The 22,240-nt window shown below is 34.3% G+C and overlaps 1 protein-coding gene across 6 annotated transcripts in view; it reads right to left on the reverse strand.

Moving 5' to 3' along the window:
* The window catches only part of LOC129244667 (uncharacterized), a 141,386-nt gene that overhangs the window by 63,837 nt on the left and 55,309 nt on the right, over positions 1 to 22,240 (reverse strand). For all 6 annotated transcript variants that reach the window (XM_054882435.1, XM_054882434.1, XM_054882433.1 and 3 more), the window contains 6 exons: positions 9,140 to 9,285; positions 8,526 to 8,964; positions 4,291 to 4,428; positions 1,950 to 2,096; positions 1,573 to 1,701; positions 687 to 760 (listed from right to left, as the gene is read on the reverse strand). In XM_054882435.1, the coding sequence (XP_054738410.1) occupies positions 687 to 760; positions 1,573 to 1,701; positions 1,950 to 2,096; positions 4,291 to 4,428; positions 8,526 to 8,964; positions 9,140 to 9,285 (1,073 nt within the window). The remainder of the gene's footprint in view (positions 1 to 686; positions 761 to 1,572; positions 1,702 to 1,949; positions 2,097 to 4,290; positions 4,429 to 8,525; positions 8,965 to 9,139; positions 9,286 to 22,240) is intronic.

The raw sequence follows: 22,240 nt of genomic DNA on the forward strand, positions 1-22,240 counted from the left end.
TGCTCATAGAATCGGCAATAATATGAATTTCGCTTTAAAATTTTTACCACATATTCTTAAGTAGTTATGCTAACAATTTATGCAATAAAAAAAGTCGATTTTTTGATAAGTCTAAACTGTTTTCCCCCCTTAATGATACTACTATGTTATATGGAATTCAGATGGTATTAAAATATAAATTTTGGTTTTGATTCGACTAGTGTGAAATTGTAACGGTAAAATAGATATTTTAACAACCCTTTTCCACCCCTATAATATCCCCGAATATTTCACTATTCGAATTAGTGCTGATGTGCATCATTCAGCACGCGCTTCGATTTATCTTTCAAAGCTCCAAGGCACTCAAAACTTGAGGCACCATGCCTGTCGAATAAAGTGAACAGTTTAATTATGGGATGCTGTACTTAACTACAAACCTCGAGTGGCGAAAACCAAAAACCAATTCTCGAAATAATAAATTTAGAAACTTTTGCTTCGAAGCATTGAAAAGCAAGCCTAATTCCCCACTAGTTTTAAATAAAAATGCAGTAGTACGGAACTGAAGTACGGAAATTCACTCTGAAATTCCACACTTTCTACCATCAACGCATGCTTGCACATGCAACTATGAATCATAACTTACATTTCTATGCACATATTTTTATTTACTATAAAATGTTATTACTTTTTCACATTTTTGTACTCACCAAACATTCCAGCGTTGCACTCTGGCCATATTCAGCATAAATCATTTGCCGGTAAACAGCAATCATTGGCGAAACTGTGTGGAGAGCGAGAAAATAAATATAGAAAGAAGTATTTTCTATTTGTATTACATTGTAATATAAAAATTAAAAAAAGAAAATCCAGGTTGAAATTTATGATAAATAAGCGAAGGGTTTGAAAATTGTAACAGTTTTCCCTTGCTAGAGAAAAATTTTAACTCTATTCAGTTGCCTGCATTTTTCTGCCCACAATTTATAATTTATATACCATATTTTACTGATAATGGAATTTTCTCGAATTTTCAATATAAGTGCATTAGGGTGGGTTGAGTTTGTTTGCTATCAAGCGCAGAAGCTGTCTCAAAGCTGCTTTCCACGAAATGGCGCATGCTATGCTGGAGTGGAGGGGCCAATAAAATATATATTTTTTTCTTCAAGCTATTTTTATTTAATATCACAGTACCCGCAACATTTTCAAAATTACGATTGAATTCACATAGAAAAAGTTCACTTTTCTGTAAATTTGGTACTAAATGTTTACTGTGCCAACTTATTTAATCTTCTCTTTTAATTTCTCTTCACAAATGTTTAAAAATATATATCAAAAATAAAAAAGGCAGATTTGTTAAAAAATGGGCATCTAATATTTTTGGCAATAGAATAAATTTAGTGCGCAATATTAAAAACAAAAGAATTTTTGTGGGCATCCTTTTGCTGCAGTTTATTTAAGATACGTGCCACCGAAATGCACCTTTCATAACTATTTCAGTCCCCAGTCTTCCACTTCCCTTTCAAATGCTGTAGAGAGTTTTTTCCCCACATGAGTCATAATAAAATTTAAATATAAAAAATTATATCTGCTACTTACAGTACACATGAACGAGGAAGGTAGCATTTGCGACTGGCACCAGACCGTTGTCCGCAAAGCACGTATAAGCAGCCATTTGATGTCGTGTGATATTCGTGAATTTCAAATAAGGTCCACTAACCGACGACACTAAAAGCAGTTAGAAAAAATTTACTATGTATTAGTGCTTAATGTAGACTTTAAAAAAAGCAAATAAATCAATTCACATCAATATGCAAATGTGTGAAAAAAGTGAACTATTAATTATTGAAATTAGCAGACACTTGCCATAAGCGACCAATTTCAGTCTGCAACGAGTATCACTGCTAAATGGATTCCCCAATTCAAACACGTTTTTTCGCATCCCCAAAACCCCACTTAAATTAGGTTTTACTTACTTTCGACGCCATTAATATTAATTGTACGTCCATCGTCGCGTCGCCATTCAATGTGCGGCATCGGGTTACCACTGGCAGCACAGCTCAGATTTAATGTTTTGCCCTCTTCAACTATCACAAACCGCTCGATGTTCGGTGCATTAATATCTGAAGGGGTAATAGGTGCAAAAGGTTAAAATTGTGCAGATTTGTAAACAAATTTGAGCAGCTCAACGTTAATTGACATAAATGGCTTCAAACTGGAGTGTGGCAGAGCAATTGCACCACCCAAAGTATCATATATTAGATTCTACGTAGGTTGCTATTCAAGTTTTAAGATATTGGAAGACCAATGCCAATAAAATTTGACACATTCAGCTGACAAAGTTATCATAATTTTTTTTTTCATACTGAAAATGTTTGTCAAACGAGTGTTATTGCTACTGAGCGATTCAAGTGTTCCAAGAATTTTTCGCATTGTCGTTCGTTCTTCGATTTATTTGTAGGCATGAACATAACAGATAAAAATTTGAAAAAAAATGTAATACTCTTTAGATTTATTGAATTTTTCAAGTTTTTTCTGACTTCCGACAAAAAACATTTTATTTGTCATTTTTGAAAAACTATCTCTTAGATTTTTTTCATAATTTTTTCGGCTTCAGTTTTTAAGATAAAACGTTTTTATCATATTCATTATTATTACATTAAAACAACAATTTTCGAAAAAGGTTTTAGAAAAAATAAAAAAAAAATGTTTTTTTCAAATTTTTTTGTCATTTTTCAAAAACACTCCCTCTATATTTATTCCTTAGTTTTTTCTTTACTAACAGAGACTATGCTGAGTACTGTAATTTCCGCCTACTGTTTTATAAAAATGTAAACATACACATAAAATAGTTGAATTTTCCTCCGATGAAATAAAGTATGTGCAATGGATACCATAAAAAATCGATATTTGTTCTGGCAGAAAGTAAACAAAATTTTGTAAATAGCTGGATATATCCTCCAAAGTTTGATATCCATATTAGTGGCATAGTATACGCATTTAAAACATTTTTTTTAAGTTTAAAGAAAAAAAAAATTTTAAAGAAAAAAATTAGATAGAGAAGAAAGTGGAAATTGAGTTGCAGTATTATTAGATTTACGCGCCTGTGAAATTTTTCCTCTTTAACAAAAAAAAAGTGTATTTTAGTCGCATGCTATAGTAGGTACATAGATGCGTATGTTACTCATACGCCCCGTGGCTGATGCAATGGCCAGCGCTATGAAGCAATTTGTAAATAAATTTACGAAATAAATATATTTACATAAACACACTCTCATAACATTACTGTAATTGGCCTTATAAATCCTTTTGAGTGGTAAATGAATACAAAATAAATTATATATTAAATGGGAATTACTTAATTACTATTAGATTTGCCGGTATGTTGATACATTTTCGAACAACAATAAAATGCATTGCACTTTAAATTAGTTACGTGGATAAAAATGTTTATTCAGTACAACTTTTCAATATAAAGTATAGTGCATTACCATGTAAGTACTAATGTATGATACTTAACGGCGCTTCGAAAGATTTGCGCAAAGGGGCTGTGCGTATTTGAGTGTAACTTGAAAAGTTATGGGAATCCAATTATAAAACTTTCAGAAACTACTGAACATAGTCTCAGCTAATAATGAATAAGCTAAAAAAAATTGAGCGGATGTTTTTGAGAATTAAGAAAAAATAAAATTTTTCCAAAAAGAATTGTTTTCTTAATTTTTCTTATTTTGTCCAAAAAATGTATAAAAATATTTGAAATAAGGGAGATACTTCACTTTGAAGAACACTATTCCATAATTCTGAATATTTTACTTCTTACTATACATAAGCCTACTTACGCTTTTCGAATCCTATCTCTACAGAACAGGCGAATAATCTAATCTTTTTCAAAATTTTCAAAAGATTGCCTATTAAAATGTTTAAGTATTTATTTGGTACAAACAGTTTGATTGAACTTTCTTTTTATTTAATGCCTATTAACTTTAAAATATTATATGTCTATGTAACCTATCAAAATCTATTATATTCATTGGCTTAATAATAACTACTTTTGGACGACAGTGTCCAAAATACTTGAATCATATGACATAGAATCACTATACTTAAAATATTCAATAGTAGAAGTCTTCGCTACAGAGCAAAATTCATGAAGATCTTCCAAAATTTGTGCCAAAACTGAACATGAGAACTGATATTGCACAAATATCTGAAGCGATTTAAGTAGAAACCTGGTGGCAATCCTTTGTATCTACTTCAGAAAAGTCTTCTGCTTCAAAGCACCTGTGTGTACCTATAAGCATAATTGTACGTATTTACCCGCAATTGATGGTGGAATGAGTAGATCATTGGAGAAGCTTCCATTCAAGAGTTGTACCTTCCACGCGTTGATGCCGGGAATACCAGGTGTTCCATCTTTGCCGGACTTGCCAGGCCGTCCGCGTGGTCCAGCAATGCCTATATGTAGAAACAAAATATTAATGCATAAAATATAAATGAAAGTTCGATATGTGTAAGAATACCACAGATAAAAAAATAATAGAATTATAACCTTTTGTTCAATGTTCACCACTTTTTCAAAAAGTAAGGTAAAAGTGATTGGCTTTCATAAAAAACATTATAAACAGTAAATATGAAAAAAGTAAGTCGTCAAAATGTGTCAGTAAGTCCCTGCGCTATAGTTCTTTGACGCAGCGTTTAGGCTTTTATGCGTACCCAAAAACTCGCAAAAATCACGTACATTGGCGTTGGGCATAGCTGTTCTTGAACGCTTTAATGGAAACTGAAATGTAATATTAACAAACATTTGTATCCAAGACTCCAATGAAATCAATTATTTTACTCTGAATTTAATTGGATATTTAGAATGCAGCTTCTTCCCAGCCCTTCCCTGCATATTTCGGCATCACTTTAATGAAATCAAAAGAAAAGCCCACGCTTCTGCCCTTTTTGAACACCCTCCTTTCAATTCAAGAACTTCTGCTATTTATTTACTTATTATTTTGTTTTCGAGAACAAATTTATTAGCCACTAGTAAGAATGAGAGTCAACACTTCAAAAGTAGCATTTCGCAAAACTCGTAAACTGTTCCTCCGACAATACCAGACAAAATGAACACGGAAACAGCAAAACAATAAGCAAACAAATGCAAACACAAACACTAACTAGCAGCCAAAATAAGAGCAAATAAATAAAAAAATAATCAAGCTTCCACCGTAAATGCATAACAACGACTCTGGAAACGAAAAACTTAGATTGGCAAAGTAAGGCATCGAAAAGGAAACAAATCAAAGTAAAATCAGTGCATAAAAGGTAATGGAAAAAGGGGAAAAGTTAAAGAGTTGTATGTTGCACAACTAGGAAGTGGCGAATTCAAATACGTACTCACTTAATGGCCCCTAAAACTATGTAACACCCAACTATAAATCTCAACAAACAACTGGGAAAATAATTTTAGTTACCCGGAAAAAACGAGAAACACTAAGGGATATGTGAACTCATACATATGCAAATATAATACAATATATAAACGCTTACGAGCACGCATTTGCCCAGCTGGAAGTTATTCAACTTTGAAGCGCTTGTACGAGTATCGGGATTCATCCCTTTAGCCTGCTTGTACGAATTTGTAGCTGTTATGGTTGTTTCTCCAGTAACTGCGTCGTGACGATAAGCAAGGCAAACGGAAACCGTAAATGCAAATGAAAATTCGAAACGGAAATGTGCGTGTGAATGTGTGGGTATATCGCAGAGGTATAGGGAATGTTGTGCATGCGTTCGTACATACATATGTATGTATGTAATTCTTTTGGGCACAACAAAAAACTATGCCAAGGCCAAGTAGAAAATCGGCAGTTCCGCCTTGTCGATGCTTCTACGAATGCCTGCAGGCTGTGCTGACCCTCTCGGAAGTTTAACTCTTTCGAAGTATTTGGGGTGTGCAATTTCCAGAAAACTTTAAGAAAAATTGTTCGTTTCTTATTTGCGTTTGGGCATACCGTTCAGTGGATATGGAAATTTTGTCCATTTCCAAAAAAAAATGATGTATTTGGCTGCTAAATTTTTTAAACATTATTTTTGAATAAGCTTTTCATTCATCTCATATTACAGGACAAGGTGGTAGAACAATTTCAGTGATGATTTAGATGAGAACCTTTTTTGTTTAAGGCAGTTTGAAAATATTAAGCTCACTGCGTTTTAAAAACCTGGTTTCAAAACATTTTATCAACTTTAGTATTATTTCTGCGTCTTAGCTTGGCTTAAATTTTCATCCTTTCTATTTAGCTTCCTCTCTCTCTCATCTTTTACATTTTTACTTATACCCAATGCTGAAATATAGCCAAGGATGTTGGGTGTATTATTATAATAAATAAGAAAATCTATAAATAATTCAAATCAAAACACCCTGCATATATTTTAGATACACTCATTTTTGTAATTCTTATTTTCAACTCTTCTTTTTCAACTTTTGCCCTACAAATTTCAAATTAACCTATGAAGGCTGTAATTAATTTTCTTAGGAAAGTCGGAAAAAGAAAGAAGAGAAAATGGTGTGTCATTTCTTTTATCAAAACCAGCTTAAAGAGCACTAATTGAGTGGAACATGCTGTACAGTGATATGTCCCACAGAAGTCTCAAATACCAAAGAAGAAAGGAGTTCTATTCACAGCTGACTGATGAACAAACTTCACAAAGGAGACATTAAAATTGGACGATTTCAATGCCCAGATTGGAAGCGATAACACTAGCCTCAAAACAATAATGGGTAAGCACGCTCTAGGAAGAATGACCACCAATAGAAATGTGCTTACGATTTGGTGCGCAGATAATAATTTAGCAATAGATGGATCTCTATTTCCGCTCAAAAGAATACATAAAGTTACATGGGTATTTAACGTCCACATCCCTGAAAACCAATTAGACTACATCACAATTAGTCTACATCACAAAATTGTACACTTCGCTCTTAGGTGTAAGAAACAAAAGGTGCTGACGAGATTCGCGTCAAAGTCGCCGTACCGAAACAGCAAAAAAGTAAAACGACGTTCTCCTAGTGACAAAAGAATGGGTCCATTTTCTTAGCAGAAGTAGCTCAGAAAGCGAACGAGACTCACCGGATAAAAGGTCTATACAACTTAACGAAGAGACTAACTATAAAAAAATCATTACAAGTAAACCTCTGAAGGATGATGATCGTCGCATTACAACCACCAAAGTAAAACAAATTAATATTTATGTAGGCGAAACATTGTAGAGATGCTACAGAAGAGAACATCAGATTATGCGAGATATTGTTCACATCGAGGCATCAACATAGATTGCCCAGAAGAAACAAGAACTCAAGCAGCAGTAAAAAATCCACATATAAAGAAATCAGCAAGCCCGACGGTATTCTCCATGGACTTCTCAGAGCTGAGGAAACCAGTAGAAACCATTTCTGAGAATCTATGTTCCATACAGGAATTAAAGAATCAAATATATATATATAAATATGTAAAAAGTCTGTATATTTCCAAATTGCAGAACTTTTGAAATTAATTCACAATGAATAATTTGGTTTTTCACAGAATACCATAAAAAACATTCGAATACAAGTATTTGTCCCAATCAAAAATTTCCAATAGATTTTTTCTTTTTAAGGGAGAGAACTCCTTTATTTTTCTACATACTTAAATCGCATCTATTGAACTATTTCCTCGGTTGTTCCGTGTGTGACACACGTCAAATTCGTTACATTTCAGCAAAATATCGCCAAAAACCCCAAAATACTTTTAGGGAATCCTCGGCAAGCATCCTTAATGTGGGTTAATTTGTTGCTTGACCTAAATTTTATTTATAAAAGTATGTTTTCTTGGGTAGCTGAGTTGCTAGATTTTGCCAATGCTGAAAGAATGTTGCTCGGTTGTGTCCATCGGTTTAGCGGGACAAATGATAACTCAATTAAATATTGAAATATTTCAGCTAGAGTGTGCGTGCGCCATTTCCGAATTGATTGGCGCGTGACTACCATTCGGTAGTGCCCGATTTCAGAACCTTATGGGAGTATCAAAATTATAAAAAATAACACCAAGTTTTTAGGATTTTTTTTGTAATAGCTTTCGCCCCTCGACAAACAATGGCAAGCCTGTGCCATAAAAAATGTCTTTGTGAAAAACATCTGCCGTTCAAAGGAGGCGTAAAGGTATCTTTGTTTGTAAAACGAAATTAAGGCGCACAGCCCAAATTGGAGGAGGAGCTCAACATATAACCAACAAAGGATAATAAGCACCAAGTTATAGTTGGTTTGATTTACGTTTAAAAGGCACAATGAAACAATTAAAAACAATTAGTTTTTTATTTGAAAGATTTATAAAGCTATAAATACGGCTATATAAAAAAGATTATTCAGTTGCGCTCGAATACACATTCTTTTATACATTTTCGAATTGCGTTCTCAAGAAAGTTACTCTAAATTTCAACTGTGCAAATACAAAAACTTGATTTCTTCACTTATTCATTTAAATAAAAGAAATTGTTAAAAAAAGTCTCACACTCTATCTCTTTTAATCACTTACCTTTCAGTCCTCTTTCCCCTGGAGGTCCTTGCAAACCTTTCGGCCCCGGCGCACCATCCTTGCCATCTTTACCGTTAAGTCCGTCGCGTCCATCCAAGCCAGGCAGTCCATCTTTGCCGGGTATACCATCGGCACCCGCACGCCCAGGTACACCATCCAATCCAGGCTCACCCGGTACACCATCACGTCCGTCGAGGCCAGCTCGCCCAGGTATGCCAATATCACCTTTGGGTCCACGTGGTCCCAGAGGTCCATTCGCTCCATCTACTCCTCTCGGTCCTGGCAGTCCTACATCACCCCGATTACCCTTTGGTCCTGGAATTCCAGGCAGCCCAGGTGGTCCAGTTGTGCCCTTAGGCCCCACCGGCCCTGGTGGACCCTGAGGCGCAGGCGGACAGTAGTCTTGAGTGCCTTTGCAGAAACCAGTAATGATTTTTTCCTAGTGAAAATATTCAAGTAATCTTCTTTAATACCATATGAGATTGATGGCTAAGATATCAATCTGTCTGACATATACGAGTGTGCCTGTTATATGCACAATAATAGCGGCGCGGCATATTGCAAAGTAAAATAAATATTTTCTCATTCTCCTTGACTATGACGCTATCACTTACCGGCACACGACAGTAGGTATTTAGGTAAATCCATTCATCACCTCCCGGCGCTGCGCCCTTCAATCCCGTACGCTTGCGTATTTCTTTATCCTGCTCTTCCAGCACTTTGCGGTGATCCGGGTTGAAAAATTCGATAACGGGATCAGCTATAAAAACAACAAAAAAATCAATAGTATATTCACATTTTTACCAAGAGTTAAGTGCAAAGAAAAAGGTGTAAAACAAAGTGGAAATTTACCTGCAAGAGTGTCAATTTATACAAAAGGAAAAAGTAAGCGGAAGTGCGAATATAAGCTGAGTAAACAGAGGTGCACAAAAAGAAAAAAAATGTACTTAAATAAGTAAATGTACTTGAATTGAGATTGCAGGTCGTAGCTGGCAAATGTAAAAGCGGAAATTAAGAAAGGTCCGGTAATCAAAGGGGAAGAATTGTAAATTTAAATTCAGCTTCAATTTGATGACATGGAATAATTCGGACTGCATATAAATCAGACGGATTACTGAATCAACGATTTCGATATCGGGACGATTAATGACAATTCACAAAGGGAATACAGGCTGTGAAGTGAGTAGGAGTAGGCGGCGATGTGGAAAGGAGTATTCAGGTTTTGTGAATTAAATGTATGAATGAAGCTTTAAAAGTTTCCAATAAAACTCATGTTTATATGGCATAACGCACAGAATATCACAAAGCATGCTACGTAGCACAGACTTAACACATATCTACATAGTGCACTGCTTATAGAACATAATACATTGCATAGCACACTAAACAACACATAGCATACATATATAAGTACACATGCAAAGCACATGCATAGCGCACTGCATAGCACAAACATAAGCGAAGGGTGGATTATGGGAGCCAAGTTTTTTATATTCAGCACGCATATATTTCACATGTATAGTAAGGTTGAGTGAAAATGAGCTTGGATCAGTGGAACCAGTGAAAGCAATGGAGATGCAGGCGACCCCTGCAACCCTTTAACTGATCCTGGAGAGGCTGCACAAACTCATTTACGTCTCAGTGCTCTGGCGCTTTCTTTCTGACGGACGGTAGAAATGTGGTTAATTTGGATGCGAAACCGAAAAGTTACCATTTAGATTCATCAATGAATCCAAGAGATTTTAAGAGTGACCTCACACTAATTTATCCGTCTTACCACCCACTTTTTATCTTTCCTATCCCTATTTTTTCTACTCAAATCTATCCGGGTGTAGTACAGTGGTCTCCTGTCTTGTGGGGGGACAAATCTAATCTAATCTAAGGCATTACATAATAAAATGTAGTTCATTAAGGACAACAAGTTTTCTTTTCTATCAAATAGTTAAAATATCTACCACTAAAAATTAGAGGTAATTTTCCTCCTTACAATTTATAAACACTTATTTGAGAAATGCAATAAGTGAAGAAAAACTTAAAGGCCTTTGCTTGATAAGAAACAATTTCGGACAAAGGGTAGGTGCAGAAGAGATAATCACACTTACTCGCCTCGAATTCCAAAATTAATATTTAAAAGAGACACCATTGCATACATCGAAAGTATAAACAGCTCTATACTACCAACAATGCTAAGTTTTAACTCCACAATAGAAAACATTCACACACATACTATACAAAGCTGCAATAACTACAACCATATTTAAAAACCAACGTCCTATCACAAAACATAATAAAATAAAGGGTGGATAAATTTGAAGGGCCGATGTTGAATGTGAACCACACCTAAACGTGAACGACATCGTTGGACATCTTTCTTTGGGGTTATTTGAAAGAAAAGGTGTACGTCAATAAGCCAGCAACAATTCAAGAGCTAAAGGATGAGACAATTCGGCACATTAAGGGCATAAACCTCAATTATGTCTCAGTGTCATCGAAAATTTGGACCATCGGATGGAGGTATGCCGCCGAGACCGCGGCGGCCATTTGGCCGATATTTTGTTCCATACGTAATTGAGCCATATCAATATTACCATAATAATAATTTCCTAAAAAAATTGTATTTTATTAAAAATCAACCCCGACCCTTGAAACTTAGCCACCCTTTATTATATCTAACCCAAGAAAATGTAAGTGTCAAATTCGAATTGAAAATGCATTCATGGAGCTCCAGAGAAATTTAGAATGACTTACACAATACAAAAATGACAATAGATCGGAAAATGTAATTAAGGGGTAACACCACTGTAGAAATTTCAAAAAATTGATTTTTTTTTTTTTATAAGCTTAAAAAATTCTTTGAACCTTTTAAAATACAGAACAAAAAGTTGTATACGTTACCGAAGTTTATTTCATAAATATTTTAAGCTTTTAACCAAGCGTTAGTGACTGCTACCTAACGACTTCTCCAAATTTCCAAACTTTAAACGCGTTTTTCTCAAAACACGTTTTCTGAAATTGGCACGCAGCATAACTCAAACAATTTTAAATATTTTTAATCAGGTTTTTCACTACGTCTGTATAATAACCTTCTTAAGAGAAGAGCGTAGGGGATTTTCGATAGATTAATTTAAACGATTGTTATAATTACACTGTGGTACAAAAAAAAAAGTTGCAAAAAAACTTTGGATCGGACATGATGAGGGTTGTAGCTTATGAAAAACTGAAAATAATGGTATAGTTGAAATTTCCAATACACCCCCAAAATCTCATTTTATGGCCATAAAACCGTTTTTCAGTAGGTTGATATGAACAATCACTCCTAACTTCGCCAATTTCCATCCGATTTCGAATTTGCTTTTTTAGTTCGAAAGAACAAAAACAAGCCTTTTTGACAGTGTGTTAACATTTTTTCTGAAATGACAACTGACGAGACTGTAGACGGAAGTATTTGGAATTTTTTTATTTTTTCTCTATTTTTTCGACTTTGACATAATTTTTACGATATTATCCGATATTGAGGATTTTTTTTAGTACACTACTGTTATAGTAAATTTAATTTTGCGTCGAATGAGCTATATTTGACTGTAATTGAATTAAAATTAGTAGAGTTGTGCGAGTTTTAAGATTTTTTGTTTTTTTTTTACTTATTTGGAATGTTGGTATAGCTTACGCTAAATGGGAATAAGGACGTGTTTTGATGCGTTATTATAGATACGTAATATTTATTGGAGTATATATGAATACATAAGAGTACACTGTACTGCATACAACAGAACTGGTTAGAACTTACGAAAATATCTGACATATTATAGCACATTTTTTTCAATAGAAATATGGAAAAGCTCCCAAGTGTGCCAAAGTTCACACTGTACATTGATTAACAAAAGAAGTTTGTTATTATAATTTAACCTTATTAAAACGTCAAAGTTTTATTGTTTGTTTCATTGAAATTGAAAAGATATAAATCAAAACGTTGCCAGAAAAGTCAAATTTCTCAATATTCTCCGATGATATGGCATCATCAGCCTTATCATAAACCAGATGATTGTTATTTTTGTAAAACGGACGTAAACGGTCATCATTATAAAACTCGAAAGCACATAAAGTATGCTGATGTTGCAACTGTTAAGAACCCCGTAGTCTTGGACGATATGATTGACTCAACTGCAGGTCATGAACTGAAGGAAGTTCAACTCATTGCTGATGATGATCAAACTGATAACAATAAACCTGATGATGAAGAGTACTTTCCGTCTGGTTCTAAGTTTTCAGAACGAGACATTGTATCAAATTCAGATTTTCAGGATCTTTCTCGTGATTTACATACTTCTATCGGGAAGACAATCTGAAACGCTCGCTTCTCGATTTAAACAATGGAATTTAGTTGATGACGACTTCAGATGAATGATGATGATCGAATTTCTTACAGAGAAGTATTCAAAACTGATGAAGAAATGACAAATGTACCGTACCATACTAAACTCCAAAGGGCCGTTTCCAATGCATTTTTAAGTTTGGAACCAGTGCCGTTGTGTACTGCACCGTACCATACCGTACAGTGCTGCACTGCACAATACTCCAATAAATATTATGCGTTTATAATGACACTTGTTATTATTTTCATGCTTCGAAACGCATACCAAATCTCGTAGTAAAAAAAGAAAAAATCTTAAAACCCACACAACTCTATTAATTTTAATTCAATTACAGTCAAATATAGCTCATTCGACGCAAAATTAAATTTACTATAACAGTAGTGTACTAAAAAAAATCCTCAATATCGGATAATATCGTAAAAATTATGTCAAAGTCGAAAAAATAGAGAAAAAATAAAAAAATTCCAAATACTTCCGTCTACAGTCTCGTCAGTTGTCATTTCAGAAAAAATGTTAACACACTGTCAAAAAGGCTTGTTTTTGTTCTTTCGAACTAAAAAAGCAAATTCGAAATCGGATGGAAATTGGCGAAGTTAGGAGTGATTGTTCATATCAACCTACTGAAAAACGGTTTTATGGCCATAAAATGAGATTTTGGGGGTGTATTGGAAATTTCAACTATACCATTATTTTCAGTTTTTCATAAGCTACAACCCTCACCATGTCCGATCCAAAGTTTTTTTGCAACTTTTTTTTTTGTACCACAGTGTTATTTAAGTGCCGTTTTTTGAGTCCAAAATAGAGTTTTTTCCTTCAAATGCTTGCTAATTCCACAAAAATAAATATTTTTTAAATCCCCTACGTGTTTCTCTAGCTATTCTTATCTAGATTAAGAAAAAAAAATTTTCTTTGTTCCAGATTAAAATTTGCACCCTCTGTGCTGCGTGCCGCGGAGCTCCTTCAAGAGAAACCACATTACAAAAATGTCTCCAATGCCGCCATTTTGTAAAAATTTTCGATCAAACTTTGTAGTTTTGTATTTTAGTATATAAGTAATAACTTCCCAAATCAGAGTGATTGTTTTCCCTTTCCTTCTATACAAAAAAATTCTTTAAAAATCGTGTTTATTTTACGCGTGTACAGTGGTGTTACCCCTTAAACACATAAATGTTTTACATATATAAATAATTAGCGCTGACACCCTTTTCGGGTGTTTGGCCGAGCCCGGTTTTGACCGCTATTTGAAAAGCGTTTCCTTATTTTGGTGTTTCATGGAGATTCGAACCAACGAACTCCGAATTTCAAATCGTAATCATGCAATAGACAGAGTTATGAAAACCAATAGACGAAATTAAGAACGCCCATAAACCAAAACTTCAGGTGTACTCGACCAGACTAGCACGATATACAGTAACCAACCAAAGGAGAACTGATAATAAGCTTTTTATAAGCAACAAAAAAACCTACTTACAAAAAATTAGCATTTCCAGAAGACTTTCAAATAATACCCCAACAAATATCAAATAACAAAATACTGGAAAAACAAATGGTCAATATCTGTTCCACACAACGACACAGCTACATGGATTCATCAGGAACACCGACGAAAGAAGCTACAACCACAACACAATATCGCGCTGACCACAGAAGATCTAACTGACATAATCCATAAAACTTACAATTGGAAATGTACAGGAATAGATAACATTTAAAATTTCTAGTACAAAAAATGCATCTAAACACGCCACCTTCTAGTATTAGTAATTAATAAATTAATAGATTTTGGTTGAACCCTACCGGAATTTCTTACAATAGGCAAAACATACATAAAACCAAATATTGAAATTTCTAACCCTTCCAAAAATTGACCAACAACATGCCTCTCCACACTATATAAAATAATCACCTCCACAACATTCTCGGAAATAGAAAATTATCTAACACAGCACAACGTTCTAGCAAATGAACAAAAAGGATGCGAAAGGAAAGACTGCAAGGAGCAACTGATAATCAATACAAAAATTATGAAATAAGCCAGATTAAAACAACGAAGGACTACTAAAAAACCTTCAACTCCGTGCCACATAGCGTGCTAAGCAAAGTGCTTCAAATGCAAAAAACAGGCAAAATTAATAAACTTTCTACAGAACACAATGAATAAATGGAAAACACAAATAAATCTAATAACATCTACAGAAACAACAGAACAAATTGACATAAAAAAGAAATATCTCAAGATGACTCTTTTGTTTTGTCGCTGTCTTTCCAACACCCTCAGCAATACACCAAATAGATAAAATATATAATATAATATATATTGTATATATATGTAATTGGCGCGTACACCCTTTATGGGTGTTTGGCCGAGCTCCTCCTCCTATTTGTGGTGTGCGTCTTGATGTTGTTCCACAAATGGAGGGACCTACAGTTTCAAGCCGACTCCGAACTGCAGATATTTTTATGAGGAGCTTTTTCATGGCAGAAATACACTCGGAGGTTTACCATTGCCTGCCGAGGGGCGACCGCTATTAGACAAAAATTTTTTTTTTTTCCTTAATTTTGGTGACGTTCTCTCTGTGAATTGCGAATGGTAGTCACGCACCAACCCAGTCGGCTACGGCGGCCGCCAATACAACCCGAAAAAATTACAAAACACATAATAAACCATCTTCTAAATATGGACTACATCAAACTATACAAATCCACACTTAACAGCACTTTGAAAATTACAGAACAAATAACAAGCGATACAAAAATGAGCTTTGGCATCAGTAATTGTAAAGCATATCACACATAGAGAGGATAATGGACTGACGTCCTGGCTGGCACCTCTATTAAACTAACTTTATCTGCAATACGAAAAACGCCCTAACCAGATACTTAGAACACAACTAAATTCGAAAAATCTCTGTTAAGCAATCAACTCGTAGGCCATACATACCTACTCACATACTTCTTCGGAACCAAAACTAATATTGACAACCTGTAAAGAACAACAAGAAGGCAACTTACCAAAATAGAAAATTTATCCACAACTTTTGCCCCCAAAAACTTACAATACCAAAACTAAAAGAAGAAAGAGGATTCACTGATATCCAAAACCTTCACAAGAACCATATCTCAAACTTAACACAGTTTTCCATATCCTCACATCCGATCTACACAAAGCAAGAGTCCTCGCGGATAAATACTACACCCCACTAAACCTATAAAACACTGAATTACAATCGCCTAAACAGTTGAGCAAAAGAAAACTGCTTGGGCACAGAAACAGTTACATGGCAAACACCTACACGCTATGGAACACCTAAACCTTGGCAAAATTAACAGCTATAGCTGGCTTCAGAGAGGAGAGCTTTATCCTGAAACGGAAGGATTTATAATCGCCGTTCAAGATCAAGTAATACTCACCAAATTGGTATGATATTATACAATTGGAACAAAAACATGCAGCACCACCTAAAAAGATCTTCCACCTAATAGACAGGGAAGATGACGGTTACTATTTATTTTTTTTTTTTAATTCAGTAGAAATATTATTAGCATAGGGTATATATTAGGCCGGGTCGATTTGTGGGGAGGCAAAAAAATCGCCCATTGCTCTGTGAAAATCATATTCTAGGGATCAAAATAAGAAACTTTGCCGAAGGAACCATACCTCTAAAACGAATTCTGATGTCCCCAAACTTGGGTCGAACTTTTTAGTTTCTTTTCTCATGTAAAGGCCAAAAATGGTGATATTTTGAAATTATTGTATGGGGAACCCCCCAGGGGAGTGCGGGTCGGTCATACATTTGGACTCGATTGGAGCACTCTAAATGGGTCAAAGTGGGATTTTTCGTTCGACCCAAATTGGGGGGCCTCAGAATTCGTTTTAGAGGTATGGTTCCTTCGGCAAAGTTTCTTATTTTGATCCCTAGAATACGATTTTCACAGAGCAATGAGCGATTTTTAAATCGACCCTAGTATATATATTAGGGAAAAATACTTCGGTAAAAACGAAAATATGCAACTTAGGGAAGAAAAAGAAGAAAATGTACCGCTGGTGTACCGTTCACCAGAGTTTTGTCACCAAGGCTTCCCTAAAGAGGTGTGGCTTAATCCATATTCAGCTATTTAAGACTATTACGACTATAAGACTATTTATTTTCAAAAACGTCCGTCTTTCCTTTCATCCTGTACGACAGTAAAATTTATCCAGGCAAATTTCAAATGCGCGTAAAATCACGGATTTTATATAATATTGCTGCATATATAGTTTTTCATTTCCCCATCAATTTAAATTTGTTAAATACTTTACAGGTTCTAAAGACTAAATAAATACTTTTAAATACTTTTGGTGATTATTTATGATATTAATATGGATATAAAAAAAAGATAAATCCAGCTATTAAAAATGTTGTCTACATTTCAACTTCGTTACTCTTGCTGTTTAATAAAAACGTAAAAAAATTATGAATTTTCCTCCTATGAGGAAGATTAAATACTGTAAAAAAATTGTATTTGGCGAAAATGTAATCCATTGAAACCAAAAATCTAAATTGATAAGAAAATTAAAAACTGAGTATGCAGCATTTTTATATAAGACCTATAGTTCCACGTGCACCTGAAATTTTTTTCGAACTTTTACTTCGCGAAATATACATCTCTAATAATCTAAACCCTGCAGGAAAAGCATCAAAGAAGTAATCATGACATTGCTATGGCACTAAGTAATGTAACTACTTCTACTATAGAATTCACTGAACTATAAAAAACTACGCACCAAAATTAAAAAAAAACAGAATCCGACTAAAATATTCATGAAAATTTGTAGTTAGAAACTTGGAACGTGAACTGTCAGGTTCGAAACGTGAATTATTATAATTTTTGTTACTATATTTTTTATAAAAATATAATTGAAATTAAAAAATATCCTAAACTTGTCAATATGTAGTGTCCTATATGTGTACATATATGTGTATGTTTTTCGATGCTCTTTATTAATCTTTTACGTTCAAAAAAATCTTAAGTGATATCTATAAAAGGTATTATTAAGAATCACCTTTAAATTTCTCATTAACCACACATAAAATATAATCATTTATCGAGTTATATTTTTTTATTAAAAATAAATCTCATTCTTCGAGTGCTGCTATTTTGCTCTGAAATAATGATTATATTTTGCGTTATTTTTTGATTTTTGTGAGAACTGTACTTAGATTTCAATCTAAACTAGCGCTATGCATAAATGATTTCCTCAAAGGAAAATAAAAAGCGTAAAAAAATTGCGATTCTGAGAAAATATTCGTTTCCTTTTCTACAACAAAATCATTTAATTAATTAAATATATGGAAAATAACATTAAATTTTTATTTTACAATAAAATAAAAAGTACTGGCGGCCAGGGCCTACGATTCCGGTCACATAAATAATAACTCACAAAATAATCATTATTTCCGATCGAAGCAAAAATAACAGCTCACAAAGTAATTATTATTTTAGAGCGACAAAATACCACTCGAAAAATTTGTTTTATTTTAAATCAAAAAGATTGGATATATGATAATTTCTTCCAAAAAATAGACTTATGTAGTCACAAAAATATTAATTTTATGGATGCCAAATTTCAAATATTAAATGAGCATTTTTTTTATAGAACTCGTAATGATAACCGTCTCTGCTCTATACTTAAAATTTGATGAGGTTAAATCAGGCAATGCAATCGAGAGCGAGCCAAAATAGTTGATGCATCTAAATGCGCTGCTGACCTTTCCGCCACTGACTGCAACTTATTTTTGGTCAAAAGTTCGTTTGTTTTCACAAAGTTCTGAAAACAGAAGCAAAAACAAAGTATTTGCACTTTCTCCAAATTTATTACTGCACTTTTAAACCTACCAAATATATTGCGATTTATACAAATACATAATTATAAAATTGAGCGAGGAGTATAACTCAGCTTGTGAAATTGCTTTGATTCTGAAAAGTGCGGGTGAGATAAAACTTTTCACTTAAGATGTAAAACTTTATTACACTTTGCAACATTTTCCCGCAGATAACTAATTCACCTCTTTGCCGGCTTTAAGAACTTCCACGAAATAAAGTTTAGAGACAAATGTGTTTAAATTTGATGACTGAACACGGCTATAAATAAAAGCATATATATGTACAAATTTGTAATATTTTATGGTAAAAGATTTGTAGCCCAGACAGGCTGATAAATCTATGCTAAGCAGTTTCAACAAATTATCCCACAGGATTTGTAGGAATGGAACAGAGTATTAAGTAAATGTAATACGCTAAGAGTTTACGATTTTTCAATTGCCTAGGATTTGGCAATCTTCCCCAGACGTTCATAAGTGCACACCAACATATATACAAATATATACATGCATACATTACACATTTAAGCAGGATATGGATACAGCATTTGACAGTACTAGGGAGGCCAATCCCGGTTTCTTTACAGGGTATTCAAATACCCATAAAACAATGCTTGCGCAACAGATCTTATATCGAAAATGGGCAGCGATATCATTTGCTGAGTACTATTAGTTTCATTATTATTAATATTTATTAGCCAATACTAACACTAGTGGAACTAGACACAGTACTACCTTCTAAGGCTTTGCCTGCCCACGATGATGAGACGAAATAACTTACGTTCTTTAGAAGGTTAGACGAAATTCCGATTATTAGATGTTCTTTCTGAGGTTCAAAGGTCAGATATTTCCATAAATTAAAAAATGTATTTATAAAATCTTTTTGAATGCGGAAAATTGAAAGCATCAGAAAAAAAATCCCACCAGTTTGCCTCCCGTACCCGCTATTTACATAAGTAAACAGTGCATCGTTTCCTGAAAAGCTCTAAATTGGATAGGTTTACTAAGAAATGTTGAATATTATAAGTTCATTGATTTCGATGTCAGTAGTGAACAATTCCTAGACGGTGTCTGTTTTTTATGGCATCTTTGAAATTTGTTAAGTAGACAGATATACAGTTTTACACGAGATCAACGCGTTCAAATTATTTACGCTTATTTGGCAAAACTCGTGATTTTTTTCGTGGAAATAATCGTAGGAATGAGTCTGCTTATACAATTCATAAGTTGGTGAAAAAAAATCAAGAGAATAGAAAAAGGACTGACAGATCAAAAAATTAACGTTCTGTTGAAAGTATTGCTAGTGCATAGTGTAGTCAATATCGATATCTCGATCTTACCATTCTCAACAATTAGGCATTCAGGAATCGGCTGTTTGGCTGATTTTACTTTAGGCATTCTCATGGTGGGCATTTAAATGCTGACAATTGATACATAAAGGGTTTTTCAGTAAGAGCGCTTCAACTTTTGAACTTTTTTGAATAAAACACAAGCGGTTTGACTTTTTTAACTAATTTTTTTTTATTATCGAGTTTAAACATATACATTTAAGTATAAAATTCGATTTCTTTTGCATGACCACCGCGTGCACGTTTTACGAAGTCCAATCGTTGAACCCAATTCTCGACCACTCTTTTGCATAAATCGGCCGAAATTCCAGCAATTTCGCGTTCAATATTGGCTCTGAGCTCACAAATCGTCGCCGGCTTGTTATTGTAGACCAATGACTTCACATAACCCCAAAACGGGACGGCTTGTTAAATGGACCGTAAAATGGCCGTAATGCTCTTAAAGTAGCAGCAACAGAACGATTATTTTCATAAAAAATTTACACGATTTGCAATCGTTGCTGTGTGTAGCGTTCCATGATGAAATGTATACTAATGAAGTTTACAAATGACAAGCGAAAAATAAAATATATTGCGTCGTTCGCCCTCCCTATCGGAAAAAAGTTGAAGCGCACCTATTTAACAACCCTATATAACTGTTAGGAACCGTATTTTGAATAAAAATAGTGAAACCTGAAAGAATCTAAATTTCTACATGTTTTATTCTAAAACAACATTTACTGTTAGTAAACTTCAGAGTTTATAAGAAATTTGCCTTGCAACTGATGGTCAGATGAGATTCTCTATTCCAAACAAGAAATTGGGGCATTTGCATTTTAATAATAAGTTATCTGTTGACAAAAAGGTTGCTTCCTATCGTCATTAAATGTCTTAAAGAAGAAATCAGGCGGTGATTAAAAAATTATAAGTTCTAAATTAACACTAGACAACATAAAAATGAGCAGTTTTATCCATAATAATAGTAAAAAGTTATAAGAAAGCAAGACTGAGGCGAAGCTTTAAGCGCTTGAATTTAAATGGCATGTTGATGCGGTCAAGAGAAATTAAAAATTAATATATTTTTAGTAAGATTATTTTGGCATATCGTACAGCATAAAGATATCCATATCTTAAAGAGCCACAGAGAAACCAAAATAATCACTATAGCACCGCTTCACCGATTCAGTAAAATTTCAACGCACAGTTTTGAGGCAGTTCCCCGCTACGTAGCAAAAATTATTAGGAAGTTTAATGCATTTCTTTTGCACATTGGAAAACTAAAAATGGCTCACTTATGTATGCTCAACTCACAACTAGACACTGTTTTAAGGGAGAATTTGATGCAGTTCGTCAGAAGCTCAAACAAAAAGTCTGCAGGTGAGAATAAAAAAATAAAGTAAAGTAAAAATTAGCGAAAAAATCTATGTGGAAAATACGTTGCCGATTAATGTAATAGGCGCACCGAAGTCTAACGGTTTCAAACCTATTTATAACAGTATCAATTGATTTGTACGTAAATATGTTTGTATGCCTTCACAGTACTTTTTGCATATAAGAAAATTGTGTAGACGAAAGAAGTGTGTGTGCTAATATTTTACATGATAAGTTGGCGATGAAATATTTGCCGGCCCGATGATTGCCACGATTCCTCACAAGCAACAACAAGCGGATGGCGCCGTTAACTCCCAAGCAGTGTTTGGAGCAATTTAAGCGAGATCCGAAGATCCGAGATTTTTGCGTCGAATTGTCACTGTTGATGAAACCTGTATTCATCATTACACACCAGAAACTAAGCAACAATCAAAATAATGAATTTCTCCCGGTGAATCTCCTCCAAAGAAGGCTAAGACAATTCCGTCGGCCGGTAAGGTCATGGCGACGATTTGTTGGGATGCGTACGGCTTCATCCTCATTGATTTTTTAGAAAAAAAACGATCTCTGGACAATACTGCAGTGAGTTATTCAAGCGCTTTCAAAAAAAAATTGCAGGAGTCAAGGCCGCATTTGGTGTAAAACAAGGTGCTCTTTCGCCACGATAACGCACCAGCACATTCATCCGGAGTTGTCGCAGCCAAACTGCATGAATTGCATTATTAATTACTGCCGCACCCCTCGTATTCACGCATCTGGCTCCCTGCGACTTTTTCTTGTTC

The sequence above is a fragment of the Anastrepha obliqua genome, chromosome 4, assembly GCF_027943255.1.
Source record: "Anastrepha obliqua isolate idAnaObli1 chromosome 4, idAnaObli1_1.0, whole genome shotgun sequence".
NCBI lineage: Eukaryota > Metazoa > Arthropoda > Insecta > Diptera > Tephritidae > Anastrepha > Anastrepha obliqua.